The following is a 24,758-nucleotide window of genomic DNA, read 5'->3' as shown; positions in this document are numbered from 1 at the left end:
AAAAGGGAAAAAAATCCCTTTTATACTTAAAAGGCAAAAACATCTTTAAAAAGAGCAGAAGCCCATGAGCCCTTCCTGCTTCTCCGAATCCTATTAGCCTTTGACAATGAAACTTTAGGGGCGCGATCCATTGTGAAAGGTTTGAGGATGAAATTCTCATTGTTTTAATTGAGTAGAAACTAGAATAAAGAATGAAGAAAACAGAAGCTGGAAGTATAGCTCAGTAGTTAGAGCACCTGCTGTTCTTGGAACGGGATTGAGTTTGGTTCCCAGCACCCACCTGGTGACGCACTACTAAACATTGGCATGCACAAGGTGCACATACATGTGGGCCAAACATTCGTATACATAAAATAAAGTAAATCCAAAGAAAAAAGTAACATGCTCCCTCGAGACTTTGGAGAGCTCTGGCCTTGCCCAGACCCCATCTCTGGCTTCCCACCTCCTGTATGATGGATGAGATAACACGGTTCTGTTGTTCTGTGTGGAGCTCTAGCTGTAGCGCTTTGTTCTGAAGGCCTAGGGAAACATTTTGACCTAAATAGTCTGTTGGCCAGCACTTGTGGACACCTGGAGGCCTGAGCTACACATGGTGGTGGGTCACGTTTTCACATCTGTCCTGCCTTCCATCCTCCCATCCGCAAACCAGGGCCACTTTAGATCCCCGCAAGTCCCACTCGTGATTCTACAGGCAGAGAGGGGCCCACACAGGGCAGTGAGATCGCTGGCTATTTGACAGGGAACACTGGTGTCTCAGAGTGTGCTCCGGAGAAGGTGGTAGGGGGGTCGGTGTCACAGTGGGGTCTGCGGATGGACCTGCCTTTCACGATGTGGCAGAACGGACATAAGCTAGATTTCAATACAAGGAAATTGAAGAAAGCCATCACGTGTGACCCACAAGTTCAAGTGGAAAGGGGATATTAGTGGATGTAACCAACCCTGACTCCAGAGGAGAATGAGAAGGCATCTCTCACTGTTCAGAAAGCAGAGGCTGGAAAGCCTGCCTGGCTGGAAACCGGTTCTGTGATCTAACAGGACATGCACTCTCCAAGATCACCTGCTTAAGCCCTCTTGTCCAGAGGAGGGCCGGGAGAGGAAAGGCGTGCAGACAGACTACCAGAGGGACTGTAGATCAAGGGCTGACTTCTAGGCGATCAGCCTGAGGCTCCTCGAAGTCTGCCCCACCAGGGGTCCAGTCCCCAGCTCCGTCAGCCTAGCCCCACCCCAAGGCGTAGGCGGGACCTGACTAAAGTTCAAAACTAGTGTCTTGGAGGGCGTGTCCTGGGTGTGGCTAGAGACAGCCCCGCCTTCCAACGACCCGCCCCTCTGTTAGGCCCCGCCTCCACCTAGACAGGCTTCGCTGACAGCTGCAGAGCACTCAGGATGCGCCGGGTGTCTGCGACCCTCCGCGGCAGGGCGAGGCCCCGGGGGCGGGCCGGGAACGCAACGCCGGTTCCAGGGAACCGGACAGGTGAGGGCTGGGGTCGTGGGTCTCAGCGCCCTTTTCATAGACGGAGAAGCGGAGGGGCGAGGGGCTGCCTTTATGGGGACCATGTCCAGGAAGGGGCGTGCGTTGCACCGCCAAGGCCTCCTCGAGAACGAACTTTTCCGACTTCCCACCGATCCAACAGGCGACCCCAACTGAGCCGAAACCGGGCGGCGAGCGACTCGAAACCAGGTGGCGGGCGCCTCATAGCGTTTGCACGAGTTTGGCGATAGTCGGCCCCCGCCGCCGTCCCGGAGGCCTGCGGAAGTCGGAACCGGCTTCACCTGGCGGTGTGCGCGGCCCGGGGGCGGAGGGAGCTGCTGGGGTGATCTCTGGGCCGGAGGAAGGTGTTATCTTTGGAGTTCTTTGATGACTACTCCAACTTCGCTTTACAAAACGGGAAAGTGAGCCTGTGAGATCGGAGAGGCTGAGGCCATCCAGCAGCCGGGACCCGGGTTGCGCCTAGGCTGTCAGAGGTCAAGGGTCTTTGGAAGGAGGGAAAGTGACTTTTAAGTGTGTCGTTTCTAAAATGTGCTGAAGAGGGCTCTAATGTCAGCTTTGATAACTCTTAGAAACACAACCAAAACTGAACCCCGCATTTCTCCAAGAGCGCAATCCTGTGCAGCCAGGAGGTGTCTCTGAGGAGGGCCTGGGCCCATTGCACTGGAGGTAGCACTGCCCTCATGGAAGGGCAGTGGGTCTCATCTTCCTAATGCCAAGGCGACCCTTTCATTACAGTTCCTCATGTTGAGGTGACACCAGAACCGTACAGTAATTTTGTTACTGCTTTGTAACTGTAATTTTGCTACTGTTATGAATCGTAATGTAAACATCTGTGTTTTCTGATAGTCTAAGGCGACCCCCAAAGGTGTCCCTACACAGGTTGAGAATTGCTGCCTTAGTGGGTTTGATTTGTTTGGTACCATCCCACAGCGTCAGGCCATTGTTGGCCCCACAAGTGTGGCTAGTTTTAGCTTCTTGTTGTTACTCCACTGGAGTGCCTTTGTGTTTGAGGAGGGAGGCCACCCCCAGGCCTGGTAATGCTGGAGAACCGGGGGCTCTCCTGGGAGCACCTTCTGCACAGCAGCCTGGAGGAATAGGTGTCACCAGCTAGAAGACGTGGCTGTCCTTGCCCAAGGTTAGCCCATGGCCCTAGGGTGGCCTGAGGCCCCCCGGAGTTTGCATACAAAAGGCTATTTGCATAGGAATCTTGGGAGAAGGTCTGTGAGTCCAGCGTCTTGGTTGTCCCTTGTCCTCCCTGGCTTCAGGAAAGATTGGTGCCCTTGCAGTGTGTCCAAGCAGGTCCCAGACAAGGCCCCTTGCTGGAGTTTTGGTTGTAGTCCCTTCAATCCCGGGATGAGGGGTAGGTAGTCCTACCCCTGTGCCTCAGTTCCCTTCTGAGACACAAGGTGAGTGCTGTGTTCCTGCCTCCAGGGGCTGTGGGCAGGACTAGCAGACTACAAAGAGAGTTCTTGTCCTTGAATAATACAGTAGGTGGGACTTCCTCAGCCTGCCCTGATTTGTTTAATAGGCTGGGAAGGCAAAAGAAGGGGCCCGAAGCTACATGGAGATAGTTTGGTGTTGTCAAAAAAAAACCAATAATTGGGATGTAAAATAGTACTTGAGGTGTGTGGTTCCCACAATCTGTAGAATGGGCCCATTACTGAGTGGGCCAGAGGCCTCGTGGAGGTCTGTAGTTTCCAGTGGGTAGGAGAGGCTGGCTCAGAGCAGGACTAAGTGTTGGCATCATCCACCCTCCCCCGCCCCCACAGCCAGGGTCTCCTATCTGGACTAGATGGAGGGTTTTGGCTCTGCTCCTGGGGCAGCTCCCAAACTCCCTAGTCCGGGAGGTTTTCCAGGAACGCGGGGTTCCAGTGGCTGGAGGCCACCTCCTGCTAACTCTGCAAGGGACCTTGAAAAGTGCAAGAAGAAGCTCAATGGATAGATGCAGGTGGGCCTTTGAGTGAGTGTGCTCTTGGCTTCATCCTTGAAGCCTGCTGTGCCCATAGTACATAGGGTAAACTGAGGCCCAGGGATAGCCAGTGTGAATCAGCATGAGGCTCCATCCCCTTGCCATATACTCCCCCAGAAGATTCAAGGGATACATTTTCCTTGGTTAGAATAATCTCTGTCCTGCCGTGGAGGAAGCACATAGCCAATGATATGGAGCCCAGCCTAGCTGGCCCACAGTTCAGGGCCATGGAAAGATAGCCTCAGAAGGGACAGATGGCTTCCCAGGGGATACACAGCCAGGCTGTGGGACTTACATACTCAGTGTTAGAGCCACATGTTATCCTGGCCGCTGGTGTCTCAGGGACCCTGCTGTCAGAGTGCCTGCATATGCATAAGTCAGTCATCTCTAAGAACTTTGAACCCACCCCCTGCCCCAACCATGATTCACATTTGGCATTTGGAGAGATCAGACCCAGAGCAAAATTGCATAAGGACTCGCTGGCAGGTAGAACACAAGCCCGGTTAGTAAGTCCGGGTAAGGCTGTGCCCAGAGGCCCGCCTTCCCTTTCCCAGCACTACTCACACTGCCTCTGCCAATATAAAAGGGAACTTATTAAGAAGGTCAGGGTGAGGAGGGCATGGGCCCCAGGAAGGACAGAAGATGCTGGCCCCTGCCTGTGGTCCAAGGTTCCAGATAAAAGATTAACAAACAAGGCTCTTTCCCAGGCATCCGGCTGGCCTCAAGGACTAGGGGAGGAGGGGAGGGGAGGAGGAGAGGGGCTCCTCCCAGATCTAGCCATGCGCACCTCAGGGTGGAAGGACCTGGGAACACAAGCTACTGCAAGTCGACTGGGTCGAGATACCGGGTGGGACAGGCTAGAGACCCTCATGGGCTGCGAGGGTCACCTTGCTGTGCCCATCTGTCCTCCGCTCTATCCCAAGTCTAAAGGACCAGGCTGGGTCGTGTGTGTTTTTCATGTTAGAATTAATCCCATTTGCTTCTTTTTTTTTTTTTTTTCTGTTTACTTTTACATGGAACCAAAAAGTGACCCCCAGCGATACTGAAGTAAAGGCTGTACCAGAACCGCCCAGATGATAAAGGGTCAGGTGCATGGGCACAGTGAAGGACTGTAGGACATGCTGTGTCCAGTGTCCTGAGGTAGTGCACAGAGAGGCCTGAAAGCCACTTGTCATCACTTAGCTGGGTGCCGTCCTGGGAACATGGGGTGTCTTCAAGTTCAGTTAGGAAGTAGAGTGTACCTGCTGGGCCTGGGTTCGGTGGGACATTTTGAGCAATGGAGGGGCAGATGGGCTCCATTCTTAGATGCCAGACACGGGCAGTCTGTGGAGGGTCAATGGGGAGTAACTGGGGGACTGTAGGTTGAGTTGGTGAGTTTCTTTCTAAGGACCTTTTTTTTTTTTTAAGACAGGGTCTCTATGTAGCCTTGGCTGTCCTTGAACTCGCTCTGTAGACCAGAGATCTGCCTGCCTCTGTCTCCTCCCAAGTGCTGGATTGAAAGGCATGCGCCACCATGCCTGGCTCTTGGCAATACTTTGAAGCGGTCTCCTTGTGTCGCCCCTGCTGGCTGTGGGCTCTCCGGTCTGCTTCAGTCTCCTGAGAGCTTGTACCGCTGCACCCGAGGGTTGCAGGCCTCGGACAGCATCTCTGCCTGCCCTGTGCTGTCTGTGCATCCATTTAAAGGCCACCTGAGGCTGAGGACACCTAGGTGCCCACCCTGGTGTTTGCCTTGAGCAGATCTGGGGGCCTCATTCAGTCTCCTCACCTCGAAGATGAGTTCACCCCAGAGTAGAATCTACTGGCCCTGCAGGCCCAGGGATGGATGAAAGAGACCCCCCTCAGGGAGTGGAGGTCCCTTGTGCTGTGGACTTGGGAGAATGGAGACTGTGTGAGCGCACACGTGCGGCATGCACGCCTGCCTGCCCTGCTCATGAATGTTTTGGTGCCACCGTGGTCTGGAGTGCTTGAGACATGGCTTAAAGTCTTACCTGAGGGATGTAGTTCTGTTGGTGGAGCACTTACTTGCCTAGCATGCATAAAGCCCTGGATTCTAACCCTGGCATGGTGGATAGACCCAATGTGATGGCGGACACCTGTAATCCTCTCACTGGGGAGGTAGAAATAAGAGGATCAGGAGTTGATTAGCTACATCATTAATTGAAGGCAGCCTGGAGTACGTGAGAGCTGGCCCAGGTTTCACCTAGGCACTAATTCTGTGAACCAGCCCTGCCTCAGTGTCTCTACCAGGCAGCCTCACTCTCCCTGTGGCCCAGTAGGGCAGAACACCCATTTTGCAGATGGGCAAGTCTGGGGAAGCCAGTGTGGGATGTGGGCTGGAGCTTCCTGCTGGATCAGATCCAGGAGCCCATGTGTTTTTCCCTGCCCTAGTATGGGGGGGAGTCTGGGGGGTTGTGTTGGGGAGACACTCCCAGCCAGGGCCACACTCTCTGTGCTTCTTTCAGCTCTGTTTAAAGGAGTCAGTCCTCCCTGGCTGGAAATCTCCTTGAAGAACACAGGAAAGAAGGGCTTATCCCCACTGTCCACCTCTGTCCTTTGCCCATCCAAACTCCTCTATTTAACTTTTAAAATGGAAGGACAATAGTTAGGCAGCTGGGCTCTACACCCTGTGAGTTCCCTGGAGGGCTGGCTGTTTGGGACCAGGACTGCACCTGAAGCCCCCCTCTCTCCCGAGTCTCCCCAAGTCTGCCATCAGGCTGCTCTCTCCACCCTACCTTCTTCACCTCTTCTGCCCTGGGGCGGCCGTCCCTCTTGTAGGCCTTGCACTGGAAGTGTTTGTTTCTCTGCTTTTCTTTAGTTCTGCAGCTTGATGGAAGCTCCTGGGCTTCTGACAGCCAGTGTGGCAAGGCTAGCTGGCTCTCTTTCCTTGTGACTTCACACGCGCACACCCCCCACAGCTATGAGGCTCAATGACAGGGCAGGAAATCTGCCCTTTAAGATTCGTGACTGCCTGACGATGAGGTATGCTAAGGCCTGCAGTCACTAGCTGAGGACATGCACCGCTTCCCTGCAGAGCCCTCCCCAGAGCGCCGGATGTGGCTGTTGACAGACGTAGTGTGAACCAAGTGGGGACATTGCGGTGCCCCGCCCGCTCTGCAGTTAAGACATATTTAGGGGAAGTGGACCACGGTGGTTTCCTTGATGGGCCACCGACCTTTCCTCATCCAGTCCTCTCCTCGCTGCCTGGTGTTCCATTTGCAGGTGATGACACACGTCCAGGAGAAGAAGTCCCCAGGTAACGAAGGCACCCCTGAACTAGGTCCCCTGGCTCCACAGCCAGGGCTGGCCCGACTTGGGTACATGGAAGGCTGCAGTCTGTTATGGCCAATCCTATATGTGGCAGATAACTTCTGCTTCTGGCCACCCCTACCAGCCAGGACCCTTGGTGATGAAGTTCTAGTTTAGTAAAGCCCTGTGCTGGTGGGCCACTGTGGGTGCTGCTACCCCCCGCCCCCCCCCCCCCCCCGCCCACCCACTCTGTCTGGCTGCGACCAGGCTGGTGGCAGGTGGTGAGGGTGGGCCTCCGCTCTGCCAGCTCAGCTGCAGAATGCAGAAGTTGTGACTCTAAATTGAGGACTGGGAAGTGTTGGCTGCCTGGCATCCTGGGGAAGAGCTGTGGGGCTGGTCAGTGTCTGCCCAGCCATGTCTACCACAGCCCCCAAACCCCCATGCCCACTTCCCTGGCCAGGGGGATAGTGTATGTCCACATTCCAGAATTCTGAAAAGGCAAAGGGGGAGTGTGGACCATGATTAATCTGTGAAGTCAGCTTCCTTCAGCCCTACCCTGATGTCTGTGGAGACAGCTGGTGCTTCATGAAGAGAGACAAGACCCTGGAACCAAGAGTTCAAATTTTGGCCAGGTGGTTGTGGCACACATCAATCCCAGCACTCGGGAGGCAGAGGCAGGTGAATCTCTATGAGTTTGAGGCCCAGCCTGGTCTACAGAGTGAGTTCTGGGATAGTCAGGGCTGCACAGAAAAACCCTGCCTCAAAAAAAATAAACAAACAAACAAATCAGATTATGGCTGTACCAGTGACAGCCAGTGACCAAAGCCAGTGAGCTAGCTCAGGGTCGCTGGTCTCCATGCTTTGGTGACCAGCATTTTACTAACTGAGCCAGCTTCTCACTGGCCTCCGTGTCCCTATTTAAGGACAACATTGCTGTCCCTGCTTCGTAGCCTTTTGCTATAATTTGTGGCTGTGCAGTAGCACGTTTGTTGGTACCTTGACGGGTGGATCTATGCTTCTCGCTAGGGATGTGGATGCTTTCCAGATTCTTCCTGTCCCACCAAGCTCTGAGTGAACATTCTGCTTACAGGAATGGAAGGAGCATTGTAGTGTGTACCACATAAGCCCTCACACTTACCAGACTCCGTCTAAGAAGGCTTGGCTATCACTACAACCTGGGGAGTCCCTTTTCTACCTCAAGAGATACAGGTTTTCATCATCATCATCATCCTTAGTTGTAGCATGCTGTGATGGAACCCAGAGCCTTGATGTTAGGCAAGTGCTGTACCACAAAGTGACAGCCTTATCTCATTTTTTCTTTTAATCTCAGCCACCTTGGTGCTGGAGAGGTGATGCTGTGGTTAACAGCACTTGCAGCTGGGCCTAGTGGCTCACACTTTTAATCCCGTCACTTGAGAGGCAGAAGCAGAGTGGTTCTCTGTGAGTTCGAGGCCAACCTTGTCTACAGAGTGAGTTCCAGGACAGCCAAGGCTACACAGAGAAACCCTGTCTTGAAAAACAAACAAACAAAAAGATTTCTGAAAAAATAAGTCTTAACCACCTTGCTGAGGGAAAGATTAGCTGTCATTCAAGTTTTTTGGCTTGCAGTGTGGTAAGCATGCTTTGTGGCTGCTAGCCATTGTATTTCTTGTATTCCTTGCTTACACATTAGCTCAATTTGAAAAGAAAATTATATGTTTAACTCTCATTGGGAAGATCTCTTTGCAAAGGAATTTGGAGTTTTTACTTCCTAAATATCTTTCCTAATTTTGTTTACCTGAGTTAATGTTTATCTTTCTGTTATTAAGAGGTAATGCATCACTTTTCATGTCTGTTTTTCTCTCCTCCTCCCTCCCCCCTCCTGCCTTTGGAACAATGCTTATCTAACCATTGTGTATTGTCATATTTATTATCTTGTCACAATCCTCAGACCCTACAGATTTTATTCTCTTAAGGTCAACCCCGCTCTGGAGGGTCTCCTGGGGGGCTGTGGTAGTGCCTCTCTGCCTTCTGCTGACTGGACCCCAGCCTCACAGACACCTCTTTCTCCAGGCACCTGTGCTCAGCTCCATCCGCCCCCTCGAGGCACCTTGCAAGTTGTCCGTGGAGATGGCACCTCCCTGGGGACTGTGCTCATGTTCCACTGTCCCTCTGGACACCAGATGGTGGGGTCTGGCCTCCTCACTTGCGCCTGGAATGGGAGCATCGCCGACTGGTCTTCAGGAAGCCCTGTGTGCAAAGGTAAGCCCCCACCCCAGAGATGCCCCAGCTCAGCTGCTGGTGGGGTGGTGAGATGGGGACCCCAAATACTGTCACATTGAAGGTAGTTGGTGTCCAGTCATAGGCTGTTCCACATTGAGGATTCTCTTCCCACTGTTGCATGCTGTGACAACTGGGGACAGATATCAGACCCAGGGCTGGCTTCAATCCTGCTGCTTCCCTGGCCCCTGATTGGTCAGAAGTGAAGCAATCACTACTTACTGTCATCTGTGAAATGGGGAAACAAATCCTACCCACTTTTTTACCCACTCTCCCTTTCTTCATGAATGCCTCAGGCAACCCCTGAAGGGTGTTCTTGGTGCCAAGAATTCTAGGAATTGGGAGTGCAGAGAGCCAGGATTGTGCCAGTTCTGGATCCTGTCTCAGGGAAGGCAGACACACTTTCCAGTTATCTAGTTGTTATGTAGCACAGACAGAACCTGTTTGACTGTCCAGTGCCCCCGGGGCCTTTTCCTAAGTGAAGGCTGGTGTGTTATGTTAGAGACCTGAGTGGAATTAGATTGCTGCTCATGTGTGTATATGTTGCAGGACTTCTGAGGGCCCTTAACATCCTGGTATTGGCTCAGTCTCTTGAGATGAGGGTGCCTGGAAGAGAGACTGAGAACCCAAAATGGCAGGGCTAACTTGTCAACGTCATAACCCAGGTGGTGGCAAGGTGTCCCAGGAAAGAGCTCTATGGGGTTAGGCCCCTGTGGCAAAGGGCCCACTCTTGCATCGTGTGGGTGATTCTTAGCTCTTGTCCCCTCCATATCACAGCTCTTTATCTACCATTGGCCAGAACATGGCCTGTCTCGGAGAGCTAGAGTCTAAATTCTAGATGGTCAGCATCCAGTCAGGGGGCTGAGGTTGGCCTGGGGACCGGGGCTATGCCAGCTGCAGGTATACTATGCACATACAGCTTATACAGTTGTTATTTGTTTGTTCCAAGTATGCTCTTGAGGTCTTTTTCAAAGAATATTCCTGACGATCTAGTGGAACGTGTTCTCAGTGACCGCTGAGGTCACACAGCTGACCCTGTGTAAGCCATTTCCATTGTCTTTCCCCCTTTCGGGCAGGTGAGCTGGGAAGGCTCCTGCAGAGCTTTTCCTTGGGCATTGTAAAAACTGATGCGGCCTCTGCTGATGCCTTCTGTAGGCGCGGCTGCAGTGGGTGGGGGCCGGGGGCCTCCGGATGGTCCTCCTTGTTAGAACTTACCCAGTTCGCTGTTCTTTGAACTGCTGTGCACCCTGCCAGACCCAGCCCAAACACCCCCTTCTTGAGAACGTCTTCCCTGATAAATCCCTTTAAATTTATTCTTTGCAAATCTTGGCCTTAGCCACTGGAGCCTTGACTACCTTCCCCCAAAACGGAGCTCACTGTGGGCCCCGCCCTCACTTCCCTGGGCCCGGCAGGTCAGGGTCCACTGTGCCAGGAGCTGGTGGTTTTCTCCCTCTAGCCGTACCACCACACGAGACCTTCGGCTTCAAGGTGGCAGTGATCGCCTCCATCGTGAGCTGCGCCATCATCCTGCTCATGTCCATGGCCTTCCTCACCTGCTGCCTCCTCAAGTGTGTGAAGAAGAATGAGCAGCACCGAGCCGACAGGTAGAGGGGCGGCTGTCCTTCCAGGGGGTGGGCCTGAGTTAGGGTTGCTTACCACGCCTGCCAGGCACCCTGGGGCAGTGTCTGAGCATCCCACAGGTCCCATCTGTCCTCGTGGGTACAGCCACAGTATATGGCTGTTGGGATTCTGAGGCATATAGCCGGTCTGTGAAGACATGGGACATTGTGCGTGTGTATGCGTGTCGTGTGTGGTCTTTCTGTATTTATGTCTGTGTGCATGTGCAGTTGGTCATGGATGAATGTGGGTGCATGCATGAGGAAGTCACAGGACAACCTTGGGCGTCTGTCAGAGATTCTCCTTTCTCTGCCTCTCGTCTCCCTATAGGAATGCTGGGATTACACTCACATTACATGTCCAGCTTTTTACATGAGTTCTGGGGATTTGAACTCATGTCCTCATGTTGCACAGCAAATGTTTTTCCCCCGCTGAGCCATTTCCCTGTCTACATACAGGGGGCACTTAGTGAACCTGCACACACATATTGTCTATTGTGCTAGTGACATTTTGGGCTGCCCCAGATGGATGCTCCCCACATCAGGTGGGCATCATGTCTTCGCAGCCTGGGGGTCTAGGATTACAGGTGTGCACCACCACACCTGGCAGTAACTGACTCCTTGTTCACATTGTTTCATAGTGTTCACACAAATTACTCACTGTTAAGGGCGCTACTGGGGTAGGAGGGACAGCGCATGGGTAAAAGGCCCCGTTGTCAAGTCTGAGGACCTGAGTTCTGTTCCTGGAACCCACACGGTGGGAGGGAAAGAACTGACCCCCACGTTGTCCTCTGACCTCCCTCCACGTGTGGCTTGTGGTACCTGTACCTCCCACCACAAAATAAAAACGTAATTTAAAAAATCAAGACCCTGTATATGCTGTTCAGCACTGCAACAATAATGAATAACAAACTAATTTTTTAAAAGCAGTGCCGTTCTGTAGCATGCAGTGTTCAGCAGTCAGCACTGCCTCAGGCTAGAAATTTTCACTAAGTTGCTTCTCTCCGGAACCTACATGCTCCCCACCCCCCACCCCCCCACTCCCATTCCTGGCTGTCACATCCAACAGCACAGGTGTCCCGCTCCCACGCCTAAAGTGTCCTGCTGTGTTCACTGGGCCACTGCCACCCAGAGCCCAGATGGGCTGTGTAGAGGTATTTCTGCGTGTGCACAGCTGGGAGATGAGGGCCCCTACCCCAAGGTTCTTTATCCTGAACTCTCTTCTCCAGGACGGCACAGCTTTGGTACCAGCTGAGAGGCGAGGACCTGGAGACGGTGCAAGCTGCCTACCTGGGCCTCAAGGGACACAACTACAATAACAGCAGCAGCGGTGGCGGTGGCCGTGGTGGCGGTGGTGGCCATGGTGGCTCCAGTGGTGGTGGCGGCTCCAGTGGTGGTGGCGGCGGTGGCGGAAGCGGTGGTGGTGGTGGCGGCGGCGGCAAGCCAGGGATTCGGCACAGCCAGGCCCATGACAACCACAGCTTCACCACGTGGGTTCCCAGGTCACAGGCTGGGGGTGTGCTTAGGGGTACCCTTTCCCCATCCCAAGCTCTGCCAGGTCCTGGGACATTGGCCACACCACGTTCTGGGGACCCAGATGTATTTCTCTGGTGCCTCAACTCCCAACCCCAAAGCTGTTGCAGCGCTCTGCCCGGACTGACATCCTAGTCCTCCCATTGCTCTATCTGGTGTGACCACCTTGAGTTTAAATGGGATGAGGAAGCTGGCCAAGATCTTGTGCCCTCCCACTGTGCTGTCTGCTCTGCCAGTTACTGGTCTCCTTCCTCTTGGGTCTCCACATTCCCTCACTTTCTCTTTCTCCTAGTGCCCGGCAGGCAGCAGCTGTGGCTCTTTCTCTTTTGACACACTTTATATTTTTTAATGAACTAGTAAAAGGACAGCCCTTCTGTCTGTCTGTCTGTCTCTCTCTCTCTCTGTCGCTGTCTCTCTGTCTCTGTCTCTCTCTCTCTCTCTCACACACACTCACTCACTCACTCACTCACTCACTCACGTAGCCTAGGCTGACCGCAGGCTTGCTGTGTAGCTGAGGATGACCTTGAACTCCTAGTCTGCCTATCTTCCCCTTCCAAATGCTGGAATTTTGCTGCTGTTGTGAACTGTAATATAAATACCTGTTTTTTGGTGGGCTTAAGTGACCCCCAGATTGAGAACTGCTGTTCTGGTGGTTTGAATGAGCAATGCCCCCCGTAGGCCCCACCATACTTGATCTGTGCCTATGCTAGGGATTGCATTCAGGCTTTGTGCATGCTGGGTGAGCACTCTTCTCAACTTAGCCATGTCCTCAGCTCTGAGACATGCCTTTTCTGACTCTAGAATCTGGCTACCTTGATGGTAGGTGGAGTAGAAACACCCCCAGGGTGCTGTTGGTATTGGTGTGTCTGCCTTTGCGCTCAGCATCTGGCCTCTGGGCGCTTTAAATGGACAGGCTTCTGTCCTTTGTGCTATGGACTCCTGAGGTTCAGGCTGGAGGTCTCATGTAGACCTAAGTATGGTTTATTACTGTGGTGAAACATGGTCAGAAAGCAGGTTGTGGAGGAAAGAGTTTGTTTGGCTTACACTTTCACATTATAGTTCATCACTGAAGGAAGTCAGGACAGGAACTCAAATAGGGCAGGAACCTGGAGGCGGGAGCTGATGCACAGGCCATGGAGGGGTGTGGCATGCTGGCTTGCTCTAACTTGCTCAGGCTGGTTTCTTATAGAACCCAGAACCACCAGTCCAGGGATGGATGGCACCACCCACAATGGGCTGGGCCCTCCTACATCAATTACTAATCAAGATCTTATGGAAGAATTTTCTCAGTTGAGGTTCCCTCCTTTCAGATAACTCTAACTATGTCAAGTTGACGTAAAATTAGGCAGTACAAGTCTAGCATGGTGGCAGCACTTGGGAGGCAGAGGCAGGTGGATCTGAGTTTGAGGCCATCCTGGTCTTCAGGGTACAAAGTGAGTACCAGGACTACACAGAGAACCCTGGATGGAAAAACAAAACAAAAACACAGTTAACCAGCACAGACACATTCTCCCTTTGGTGTCTCCACACTGAATTGTGACTTCTCACCGGGGGGTCTTCCATGCAGGGTTATGTCAGTTATTTTTCTGTTGCTGTGATTAAAAATACCATGATCAAAAGCAACTTCAGGAAGAGAATTTGACACCAGAGGCAGCCAGAATAAGAAGCTGAGAGGTCACCTCTCAACGGCACAGGGCAAGCAGAGGACAGACTGAAGTGGGGGAGAGGCTGTAACCTGTCAGAGCCTCCTCCAGCAAGGCTGCACCTCCAAAGGCTCCATACCCTCCAAACAGCGCCACCTACTGGGCACTAAGTGTTCGAATACAGTCCGGGACACTGCCCATTCAAACCGCCAGAGCAGCATTCTCAACCTGTGGGTCACAACACCTCTGGGGGTCCAATGACCCTTTCACGGGGTCACTTAAGACTATCAAAAAACACAGATATTTACATTACAATTCACAACAGTAGCACAATTACAGATATGAAGTAGCAATGAAAATAATGTTATGGTTGGGGGTCACCACCGCATGAGGAACTGTGTTAAAGGGTTGAACCACTGCAGCAGAGGGTCACAGACTGCCAGGGAGGAGCCTGTGGTCTCCGAGCTGAGGTTGAGTCCTCTAGGTCCCTCCATCATCAGGGCATGAAGGGGTTCCGACCTATGAGCTCAGAGGCCACAGTGATCCCCTGGATCTGCTGTGATGTGGGGGCCACTAGAAGAGTGACTTTGCTCATTGACTTGCCAGTCCAGTGTGTCTTGCAGAGGAGCCACAGTGGCTCTTAATTCTTCTTTCTGTGTTAACTTCATTGCTATAGTTTCATAGTGAACTCAAATTCTCATAACCCAAGATACCCTCAAACTCACTATGTGGCTGATCACGAATCTGAACTCTAGATTCAACTGCCCTTACCTCCCAAGTGCAAGGAATATAGGCATTTAGCACCACACCCAGCAAGAAAATTTCACAAATACACAACCTGTCCCAGAGGGCCACCCTCTGCCCTCCCCTCCCCTCCCCTCCCCTTCCTTTCCCTTCTTGGCTCTGGTGACTTACTTGGCAGAAGGAGCCCTGACTCACTGTGTTCAGTTCCTTCTGATGCTTTTTTGTTGTTGTTTTTGTTTTTTTCTCTGTGTTGTTTTGGTGCCTGTCCTGGATCTCACTCTGAGGACCAGGCTGGCCTTGAACTCAGAGATCAGCCTGCCTCTGACTCCCGAGTGCTGGGATTAAAGGCGTGCACCACCGCCACCCGGCTACCTTCTGATGTTCTTTGAGCTCATCTGCACTCTGGGTACTTGGTGGTGCAGTTCAGTGTCCCACAGCTCACCTGAGGCAGCAGGGCCCCTGCCTCTGGCTTCTTGGCTTCCGTGTGGGGTCAGGGCTTCTCCACACCTCAGCGGCCTTGTTTGTCCTGCAGGAATCAAGGGGTTCTTATACTCCACACTGTTTAGATGACCCGATTCCAGGTCTGTGACTGCCCTGGGCTCATTGGAGAGCTCAGTCAATACTGGCCATCACTGTTATTATTACATCTATCCTTCTTGTGTAGGAGAGGAAACGGGCACGGAGATGGCCATCTCTATGGTTCCATGTCCCGTATGATGGATCAAGCCTGATGCGTGCACAGGAAGTATCCATTTTCCTGTCTCATCACGTCATGTCAGAAGCTGGCTGTGCCTTCAGGCTTTCCACCCAATGACAGTCCTGTTCACCATGGTGTTCTGGGGGCTTTGAGTCTTATTCTTGATTCTTTATCTGGCTTGGAGTTCTGCTGTTTGGCAGGCTGTTTTTTAATTTCTGGGTTTAAGGGATCCTCCTGACTCAGCCCCCTGAATAGCTAGAACTATAGCTGTGTGCCTGCTTGGTTATCTTTCTGAGGCCGCATCTTTGGACTAATCCTAAGAGTGAATTATGTAAGGTCAAGTAGTCCGAATGGTTTGATTCTTTGTCCCTCACAAGTTAGTTCAGCCAATTCTTGAGAGGAATGTAGATCTCGGGAACTAATGATATGTGGTTTGGTTGAGACTGTGAGGGCTAATGCATTTCCTTTTATACAGTCAGGTTGCCTAGGCTGGCTTCCAGACTTCTCTCTTGCTCTTACCTTGTGGCATTCCCTCTGCATTATAGTTGAAGGAGACCCCCAAACAGGGGGCTTCCTCCTGGACCCTGGATTAGGCACAAACCACACCCAAACACCTGTTTTCACACAGAGAGCCTTTATTAAGCAGGGAAGAAAAGTTAAAGTGGCTGCTTTCTGACTCAGGCAGAAAAACAGCAGCAAATGGCCTTGCAGGTGTCATTTTTAAGAACAGAAAAACGGGGAAGTCTGTGTTAGGATGGGCTGGGATGTGGTAATAAAGGAGATAAGGACAAGGAAAAGGGTGAAGGGATATTTGTCCCAGAGGGACAAAGGACTTTCTCTGGATAGAAGGGAGACAGATGTGGCCCATAAGCAGATGGTGGTTGATAAAGGTAGAAGGGGAAGACCTGTGTTAGGATAAGGTGTTTAATTTTAATTGGGTGTGTTAATTGGGTGAACCAAAGGGGGCTATTGATTACTGATTTGGTAGTCAGCCTCAGGAGAAGGAAGTAGCAAAATAAGGGAATAGACCTTGGTGGATAACTTTAGAAATGTAATCTAACAGTTTTTAGCAAGATACAGGGAATAGGGAGAAGGGCGAGGCCTACCAGAGCCACGCTCGCAACACTCAAGCTGGCCAGAGACCCTTCAGTAGTGCTGTTACCAGATCCTCATGTGGGATGGGAAAACGGAGATGCTGTTTGGGGTAGAGGGACCTGGTATTCTGGACCAGACACCTGCAGTTTCATCGGCTGAACTGTGAGGTCCTGGAACTCCTGGGGATGCTTCTGGAGCCACATGTCTGCTTGTCCTTCCTTCATGGACACCAGCTATTAGACCTTGGAGATTTTACCACAAATGCACAGTACATAAGGGTGGTCACAGAGTTGTGTAGGGAGTGATGTTCACCTCCCTGTTGTGTGACAAAACTTCCTGGGAAGACACAACACACATCTACTCAAACCAGATAGGATCCCATGATGGACCAAAGTACAGATACCACCAAAGTCCAATTTGGTGAACCAGTGAGTTTTATTGGGGTTACTTACAGGAACAGAAATGACTCAAAGGCAGCTGCGTCACCAAGGCCCACATGGGTGACAGCTCACAAAAGCTGGGGACCTGGAGCACACTGCACAGCCTGCAGGGACTTTAATAGGCTGAGAGTCCTTTCCAAGTGATCTGGTCTCAACCTCTTCCCAGAAGCTCAGCTGGTTTCTGCTTCTTCCAGGCAGCTGGTCTGGTCTCAGAATCTTCTTTGCAACTTTTCTTTTCTGAGAGTCTTTGCATCTCACCTTCCTTCCATCTGAGGGGTTCTCTCAGCTTTTATTGCTTACTCTTGCAGGGAGGGGCCTAGTGGATCTTGTCAGTTTCAGGGACTTCCTGAAGCTCTTTTGAGTCCTTTACCTTCTAGCTTAAGGACTTCCCTGCAGGGTGGAATGCTTTAGTCTCAAGACTGTTACACAATGCTTCCAGGGAGTGAGAAAGCCCAGGGTGACATGAATTCCCTACCTGGAGGGAACCATCACAAGACAGAGGATGCCGGCTGGGGGGCCACTCCAAGAGTCAGCTCTAGTGATGCTGAGGCAGGTGGGGCCTTCCTGGAGCTCTCAGCCCAGTAGTGGGACTCAGAAAGGGCTCTATCTGGCCAGGCACCTAGCATGGAGGAGGCTCATAGCCCTGATCCTCAAAGCCCCTGGCCTTGGGTTCCCAAGAAGAAAGGTGCTCTAGGCCTGGGGCCATATTGCGTGGGTATTGAGCCTGCCCTAGATCTTGCTGTTGGCACATACACTATAACCAGTATTGCCATTATGTGTAATGCTGTCCTAAATTCTTCCAGATGCTTGCTGGATTTTCCCCATTTATTATAAGGTTAAAAAACGTATGTTGGCTGGGCATGATGGCCACACCTTTAATCCTAGCACTCCTTAGGCAAAAGGATCTCTGAGTTTGAAGTCAGCCTGGTCTACATATATAGCTCCAAACAGCCAGGGCTACTTAGAGATGTCCTGTCTCAAACACACACACACACACACACACACACACACACACACACACACACACACACACAAATAATAAATAAATAAATAAATAAATAAATAAATAAATAAATAAATAAATAAATAAATAAATAAATAAAAAGAAAGAAACTTGTGCTGGGAATTGGGGATGTATTATAATAGCTGAGCTGGCAGAGGGCTCCAAGCATGAATGAAGCCCTGGGTTCAATTCCCAATACTGCGTAAACTGGGCTTGCTACCACACGCCTATAATCCTAGCACTTAATTATTTCCTTCACTTATTCACAAAACCACTAGACCATTGCTTAATTCCTGCTACCTGGAGTTGTCCTGGTAGGGAGGTAAAGGTAGAACACTGATCTGGAAATGTTTCTGGGAGGTAATGCTAAAAGGAACTGCTCAGGAGAGTCCATCTGTGGGGAGGAGAGGGAGACAGAACCGTAAGAAAGGGGCATATGTTGGAAGAGGGGGCGGCCAGGCAACCTGAAGAGAGCCTCAAGTATGGAAGCTGGAGATGGCAACGCAGCCAACAGGTGGGCAGGGCCAGCTCTGGCCTAGAGAATTGGCTTGTGTTTGGGCAATGAGGGAGCTGGAAGGGATTGAGGGTACAGAAGGTAGGTGGCCCAGCTCCAGGCCCCCAAAGGGGACAAGCCCAGAAGGAGAGGTGGTGACATCTTTTTCCTGCCTGGGACACCCCCAGTTCCTAGCCAGGCAGCTGGGCTCCTGTGGTTCGCCACACTCTGAAGCAGCCCCAGAAAGTTCCTTTTCTCTGGGAGCTGGGCATGAGAGAACTGAGGTCCAGGAAGACGTTGCTCCTATGGCAGGGCTTGGGGGGGGGGAACTCTAGAAGAAGGAGGTGGCCTCTTGGGCAGTAGTCTAGCCTGAGCCTATTAAGGTCCTGGATGAGTCCAGAAAAAAAAAAAAAAAACCATCCTCTTCTTCCCACAGAGACCTCGGCGACATCAGAGAGCAGGCTGGTGTGACCCGCAGTACGGACAAAGACCCCTGGACTTTGGGGATGGGAACTCCAAGCCCTGGTGGCTCCTCCAGCTCTCCATGCACTTATGTGATGGTCCACCCAGTGAAGTCTGCAGGGCCGGCCCCTGGAATGCCCACGAGGCCCAAAGTGTACCTCCCAGGGTGACCCCACCAGCCAGAGGCCTGCAACTCAACACTTGCCCAGCTGGAGATGGGCCAGGGCAGTCACCTCCATGTGTAGAGAGCCCTTGGGAGCCAGCTGACATTAAAGGCTGGGGCCCCAGCAGGGAACTGTCTGTCCTGGAGGAGACCTCTGTAGCTGTTACAGGACCTGCTCATTGAACTAACTGCTCCTGGGATGAGGTCCCAAAGAAGCTGCGCCATGACCAGAGTTCTTTTAAAGAGACTGAGACATTTTAGCAGATATAGTTTTGCATAGTAGATGTGATAATGTTAATAAAGTACTTTGAGCAATGCAGGTAGCCACCTCATCACGGCCTGGAGCAGGGGACCCCAGGACTTTCATCTGTAAAGGTGCAGGTGAGAAAAATAACACAAGGGGGTGGGTGCAGATGCAGGTGCGGCTCGGTGGACAAAATGCCTGTCTAGCACGCAGAACAAGGAGGCTTCAACCCCTGGCACCACACAAACCAGGCAGCATGGAAGGAGGAGGTGAATTTCCAGATCATCTTCAACCGCATACTAAGTTCGAGGCTAGCCTGGGCTACAGGAGACTCTGTCACTTTAAGGTAGAAAGCACTGTCCCAGTTGCCCATCTCAACAGAATCTCAAACCCTGTTGTCATAAAACCTATCATGTGTTCCCAGCCCCTGGAGCTCTGAGCTTGTTGGAGACTCGGAGTCCCTTACAACTTGTAAGCTGCTGGGTCCATGGGAGTCATGTTGAACGCTGGTTACTCACAGGTCTGGGTTTGCTGCCAGCAGTCAGTAGGGACCTTCTGGGTCTCCCTTCCCAGCCCCCCAGTTTTCTCATAGCCTGGAGGCTGATTTCCAAGGCGAGTGTCCTGTGAGCTCCTGGTGGAGGCTCTTGCCTTTCAGCCTTCTGTCTTCAAAGTCATTTTTCTGGTTCCTATGGGCACTTGTACTCACGTGTACATACATACACATAATTTTAAAAAATTAGACGTACTTGTAGCCTCCCACAATTTGAGATATAGCCTGTCTCCAGTCATTGAGAAAAGTTAACTGTGTCCTATATCCTTCCTGGAGGAACAAAGACATTGGAACCATGAGTAAGAACCTGAAGAAGTAGGCAAGAGGAAGCTGGAACAGCTGTCCTTGGCCTAGTTGATCCTTGTCTGCTGAAACCATGGTTATATTTTCTTACATAAACAACAACCATATACATACCTGATAGAAGTCACACTGTCCCTCTGATGAATGGCCAATAATTTACATCATATATATTTTTCAACCTTAAAAGGGAAACAGCTGAGGATGTATGTGGCTCATTAACAGAGTGTTTGCCTAGCAAGATCCTAGTAATTGGTCCCTAGCAATACATAAACTGGATGTGATCGTGTAGGCCTGTGATTGTAGCACTCAGAAGTGGAGATAGGATCAGGGTCATCTTCAGTGCAGGGTTACCTGGGGCTTGAGGAAACCCAGTCTCAAAAACAAAACAAAAACAGAAAACCGTAAATAAATAAAAAAGGAGGGGAGGGGAGAGCTGGCCTAGCTAGTGTTGGCGCACAAGTCAGGGTAGTACCAGCTCCTTCGTAGACACACACACACACACACACACACACACACACACGCGCGCATGCAAATATATCCCAGCTAAAAGGACACTAGTTGTTTTACATTCTCAGGGGTCCCATCTGTGCACACCTGTGTCCTGATGTCCTCGTCCTCTGTAGATTTCCAGGGTCAGAATTCAAGCCAGTGGCACGTAGGCTGGCAGGGTCAGAAGCGCTCTCCCTGCTCTGTTGTGGAGAGCAGTGTTTTGAGGGTCCTGTGGCCTAAGCTTCAGGTCAGGTCTGCTTTGCTACGGTGGATCTTGATATTGGTCAGAAACAGCTCAGCCTTTCTCAGAACTTCAGTCCACCAACTTGGGTTTGAATAAACAGCAAAAGGCTCTGGGTCCCGCTAAGTTCCAGTTCTTATCTCCTGGTAGTAATCAAGATGGCAGAGGCTGGACACCCTGCAATTTGGTGCATAAAATCTTTTTTAAAAGATTTAGTTGTTTTTTTTTTAATGTGTATGAGCATATTGTCCGCATGTATGTGAATGTACCAAATGTGTACCTGGTGCCTACAGAAACCAGAAGAGATCATCGGGTTCCCCTGGAGCGAATTTACAGTTGTGAACAATGTGGGTGCCAGGAACTGAACCCAGGTTCTCTGCAAGAGCAGCAAGTGCTCTAACTGCTGAGCCATAACTCTGGTCCCAGCCTCTTTACTTTTTAGTTGAAGACATAGTTTCACTAAGTGGTTTTCTAGCCTTGCGTTTAAATCCTCCTGCCTCAGTTTCTCAAATGGCTGGTATGAGTCACAAGTCACCAGGGACCCTACTGTTTGGTTTTTAGTTTGCTTTTAAGATGAGGGATCTTACTGCCTTACTCAGGTTGGCCTCCATTTTGTGTGCTCAGGAGACTGTCCTGCTTCAGTCTACAAAGTAGCTGGTACTACCCTCACTTGTGTGGCAACACCAGCTAGGCCAGCTCTCCCCTCCCCTCCTTTTTTACTTATTTATTTATGGTTTTTTGTTTGTTTTTGAGACTGGGTTTCCTCAAGCCCCAGGCAGCCCTGCACTGAAGATGACCCTGAACTCCTGATCCTCCTGTGTCCACTTCCGAGTGCTACAATCACAGGCCTACACTATCACATCCATTGCTAGGGACCAATACTAGGGTCTTGCTAGGCAAACACTCTGTTAATGAGCCACATATACCCTGAGCTCTCTGCTTCCCTTTAAAGGCTGAAAATATCCCACCATCTGGATGAGCCGCTGTCATCCACTGGTTACCTGTGAATGGCCTCAGCCTCCGTCGCTGTGTGCGATGCTGCTGTGAACACCGGTGTGAGCTGCCGTCATTCACTGGTTACCTGTGAATGGCCTCAGCCTCCGTCGCTGTGTGCGATGCTGCTGTGAACACCGGTGTGCCCACCTTTCTCGGAGACTCAGCTTTCAGTTCTTTTGTTTATCCAGAGAGTTGATAAACCAGAGCAGATCACCGGAAGCTAACCCGAGCCCTAAGACTGTGTCCCTCAAACTTTGAATTCACAGTTGCCTGACCTGCACACCCCTACATGATCTGCCAGTTACTTTCTGACCTCCTGTTGCTGGGTCCCTCACTCCGCTCCAGCTACACTGGCACAAATACAGACTGGCGGCTGTGGATCCTGCGTAGACTAGACCACTTCCCCAGCTATCCTGTGGCCCTCACTTCAGCCAGCTCCATCCCCCGAGGCAGTCCAGCGGGAGAGCACGTGTTGAGTCTCCACAAGTCCCTGTGTTTGACTCGGTACCACGTGTGCACTCCAGCACAAGACAGTAATCACTTATCCCTGCTGCTTGTGGGTGTATGAACTGACACTATGACCGCCCCATGGTATTCATACAATAAAAGGAAAAGGTTTTTACTGTAGATGTGAGAGAGAACAGACAGAAGCATCTGGAAGAGTCTAAAGCAGAGAGAGAGAAAAAAGTAGACTGAACATGGCCAGCAGACTGGACCTGGTCAGGGCTATCTGTGAAAGAGGAAAAGAGCAGGGGAGAGAGAATAGAGAAAACGTAGTGAGAGAAGGAGCAGAAAGAGAGAGAGAGAGAGCCAGCACGTGTGCCCATAGTGAGAAATAGAAGGCTCATATGGAGGATGAGGAGCTGTGGGAGGGCAGCCCATGAGCTGGATGGAGTTTTGAGCAGGGTAGGAGGAGAGAAGGGCTAGGGTACTCACTGGCATGGACTTTGAAATGTGTAACAGGTACTTATGATACTGAAGGAGCCTGGAGGCCAGCACGAGCTGTGAGATGCTAATAGGCACCATGGATAGCCATATCTTCCTCCTGCCAGAGGTAAGCGAAATGACTCCTTTTGGTAGATGGGAACTAGCTGCACAAGTTCCTGAGGAATGCTGGCTTTTATCTAACCATCAAAAATCCTCCTCTAGTCCGGGTTAAGTTAATTGGGCTACCGTTTAGAGTCTGGGGAATTGGAGTTTCCTTTGGAACAACCATTCTAGCCTTTTGTTAATGAAAAGGGGTGATGTAGTGTCTTCTGTAACTGCTTCATAGCTGAAGTTGGGACGTTGTTGGGGCCCAGGAAGGCTAGAATGGGAGTCAAAGGCTGGTAGGGGAGGGGATGCAGGCTATGGTAGGGGACATTTGTCCGAAGCATCTCATTTGCTGACCCAACCTGAAGAGAGAGGGAGCCGTCACATTGGCTGGACTGATTTACACAGGCTTTCAGCTAGTCCAGGGGTTGTCATTCACACCTGGGGCTGACATGCTGCGGACAGGCCATTGTGGAGCAGCTTTCAGGCCACCGTTGATTCCAGGATGCTGTCTGTCAGCTGAGTGGAAGTTTGCTGGGATAGACATTCACTATAGGGACTAAAGGTAAAGTTAAGGAGCTTAGGGGGAATTTTTTTTATTATTTATTTTATTTGCATTGGTGTTTTGCCTACATGTATGTCTGTGTGAGGGTGTCAGATCTTGGATTTGGAGAAGTTGTGAGCTGCCATGTGGGTGCTGGGAATTGAACCTGGGCCCTCTGGAAGAGCAGTCAGTGCTCTTGACCACTGCGTCATCTCTGCAGCCCCTTAGAGGGAAATCTTTATCTCGGGTATACTGTGGCCCCAGTAGTTGTGGGTATGGAAGGGTCCCCTCAGGCAGTAGGTGGGGAAGCTTCCGCTGCTGACCAACAGAAGAACTTCCTTGGAGTCGTGTGACCCGTGACAGGTGAAGCCAAGTCACGACTCCCTGAAGCTTGTACGTGTTTTTAATGTTTACCAAAGGAGATGAAGGTTTCAGACATATTAGCATGACCACTGTCTGTAATCTGCACTGAAATCCTCGTTGTAGAAAAGGCAGTTAACAATGTCTGTAAACAGCTGGAGTAGATCCACACCTTTGAGTTGGCAAAAGCTTGAGGCCCCAAAATGATGGTTCTGGGTTAAAAGCATGAACACTCTTTGCTCTGTATAGAGGGCTGGATATATGTTTCCAGCATCATGGGAAGGACTTTTAAGTCTGTATTTAGAAAGCAAGTAAAGGAAATTTAAAAATTTGAGCCTGTGATTGTGATAATAGTAGACAGAACTTTACCAAGGCTAGATGAATAGTTTATCAGAACTACATTGATATGTTAAACTCTGAACTTTTGAAGTCTTAATATCATGTATCATCTTTAAGTCTCTTTTTTCCACATACCTTAACCACTTTCTTAGACCCTCACAACTTACATAAACTTTAAACTTTTTTTCCATTCAATCATTTACCTCAAGACATAAGTAGTTAGTTATTGAGAGCAGTCATTGAAAAGCAAGTTTCTTTAAATAAAGGAATAGTGAAAAATAAATTTTTAGTTAGTGATAGCAGCATGATAGCTTGAGTTTGTTTTTACACTGAAACCCATTTTGTGCATTTCTTTTTCAGTGTGAAGCCTGTTAGCAAGGTAAACCTGTCTGAGTCTGCCTTTCTAGTAGTAGCTCTAGAAAGAGCAAGGCCTGAATTGTACGTATGAAATGAACAAGGCCGCTGCAGCCTTGGTCTGCTTGCTGCTGCTAAATTGATAAAGCTACAGTTCGCCATCAGTACCATCACAGAGATGTGAGGAGGATAAGTTTGAGTAGGAAGTACAATAAGGTGACAGGGACTTACCCTCTACCTGGACAGCCAGCCTGGGATCCTCCACTGTGATCTTGGTGGCCCTGGGGGCCCAGGTCGTCAGTCTTGGCTGTCACACAGGACAGCATTAAGCCTTCTGATTACACACAGGTCAGCACCAGCCTTCAGCCACCAGACCCAGAAGGTCTGAGAGATTTTTCTCTGGAGGAGGAACTTGGGAAAACTGACCTACCTTGGAAAGGCAGAGTAGGGCAGC

General features: G+C 50.9%; 1 protein-coding gene across 4 annotated transcripts; it reads left to right on the top strand.

The window, feature by feature from the left end:
• Positions 1 to 1,335: 1,335 nt before the first annotated feature.
• Susd3 (sushi domain containing 3) lies at positions 1,336 to 19,171 on the top strand. Of its 4 annotated transcripts, none has more exons than XM_006992287.4 (5): positions 1,336 to 1,471; positions 8,757 to 8,945; positions 10,420 to 10,567; positions 11,809 to 12,069; positions 18,664 to 19,171. In XM_006992287.4, exons 1-5 carry the CDS (start codon positions 1,384 to 1,386, stop codon positions 18,857 to 18,859), a joined length of 882 nt encoding a protein of 293 aa, XP_006992349.1. In that variant the 5' UTR covers positions 1,336 to 1,383; the 3' UTR covers positions 18,860 to 19,171. The 4 variants fall into 4 exon arrangements, with proteins under 4 accessions (XP_006992349.1, XP_076429414.1, XP_076429413.1 ...); XM_076573299.1 differs by having other exon boundaries at positions 11,809 to 12,081; XM_076573298.1 differs by lacking the exon at positions 1,336 to 1,471 and adding an exon at positions 5,920 to 6,711 and having other exon boundaries at positions 11,809 to 12,081.
• The last annotated feature ends 5,587 nt before the right edge of the window (positions 19,172 to 24,758 follow it).

This window comes from Peromyscus maniculatus, chromosome 5 (assembly GCF_049852395.1).
Source record: "Peromyscus maniculatus bairdii isolate BWxNUB_F1_BW_parent chromosome 5, HU_Pman_BW_mat_3.1, whole genome shotgun sequence".
NCBI classification, from domain to species: Eukaryota; Metazoa; Chordata; class Mammalia; order Rodentia; family Cricetidae; genus Peromyscus; species Peromyscus maniculatus.
Note: the sequence above shows the minus strand (reverse complement) of the source record. Positions and strands in the feature narration are given on the sequence as shown.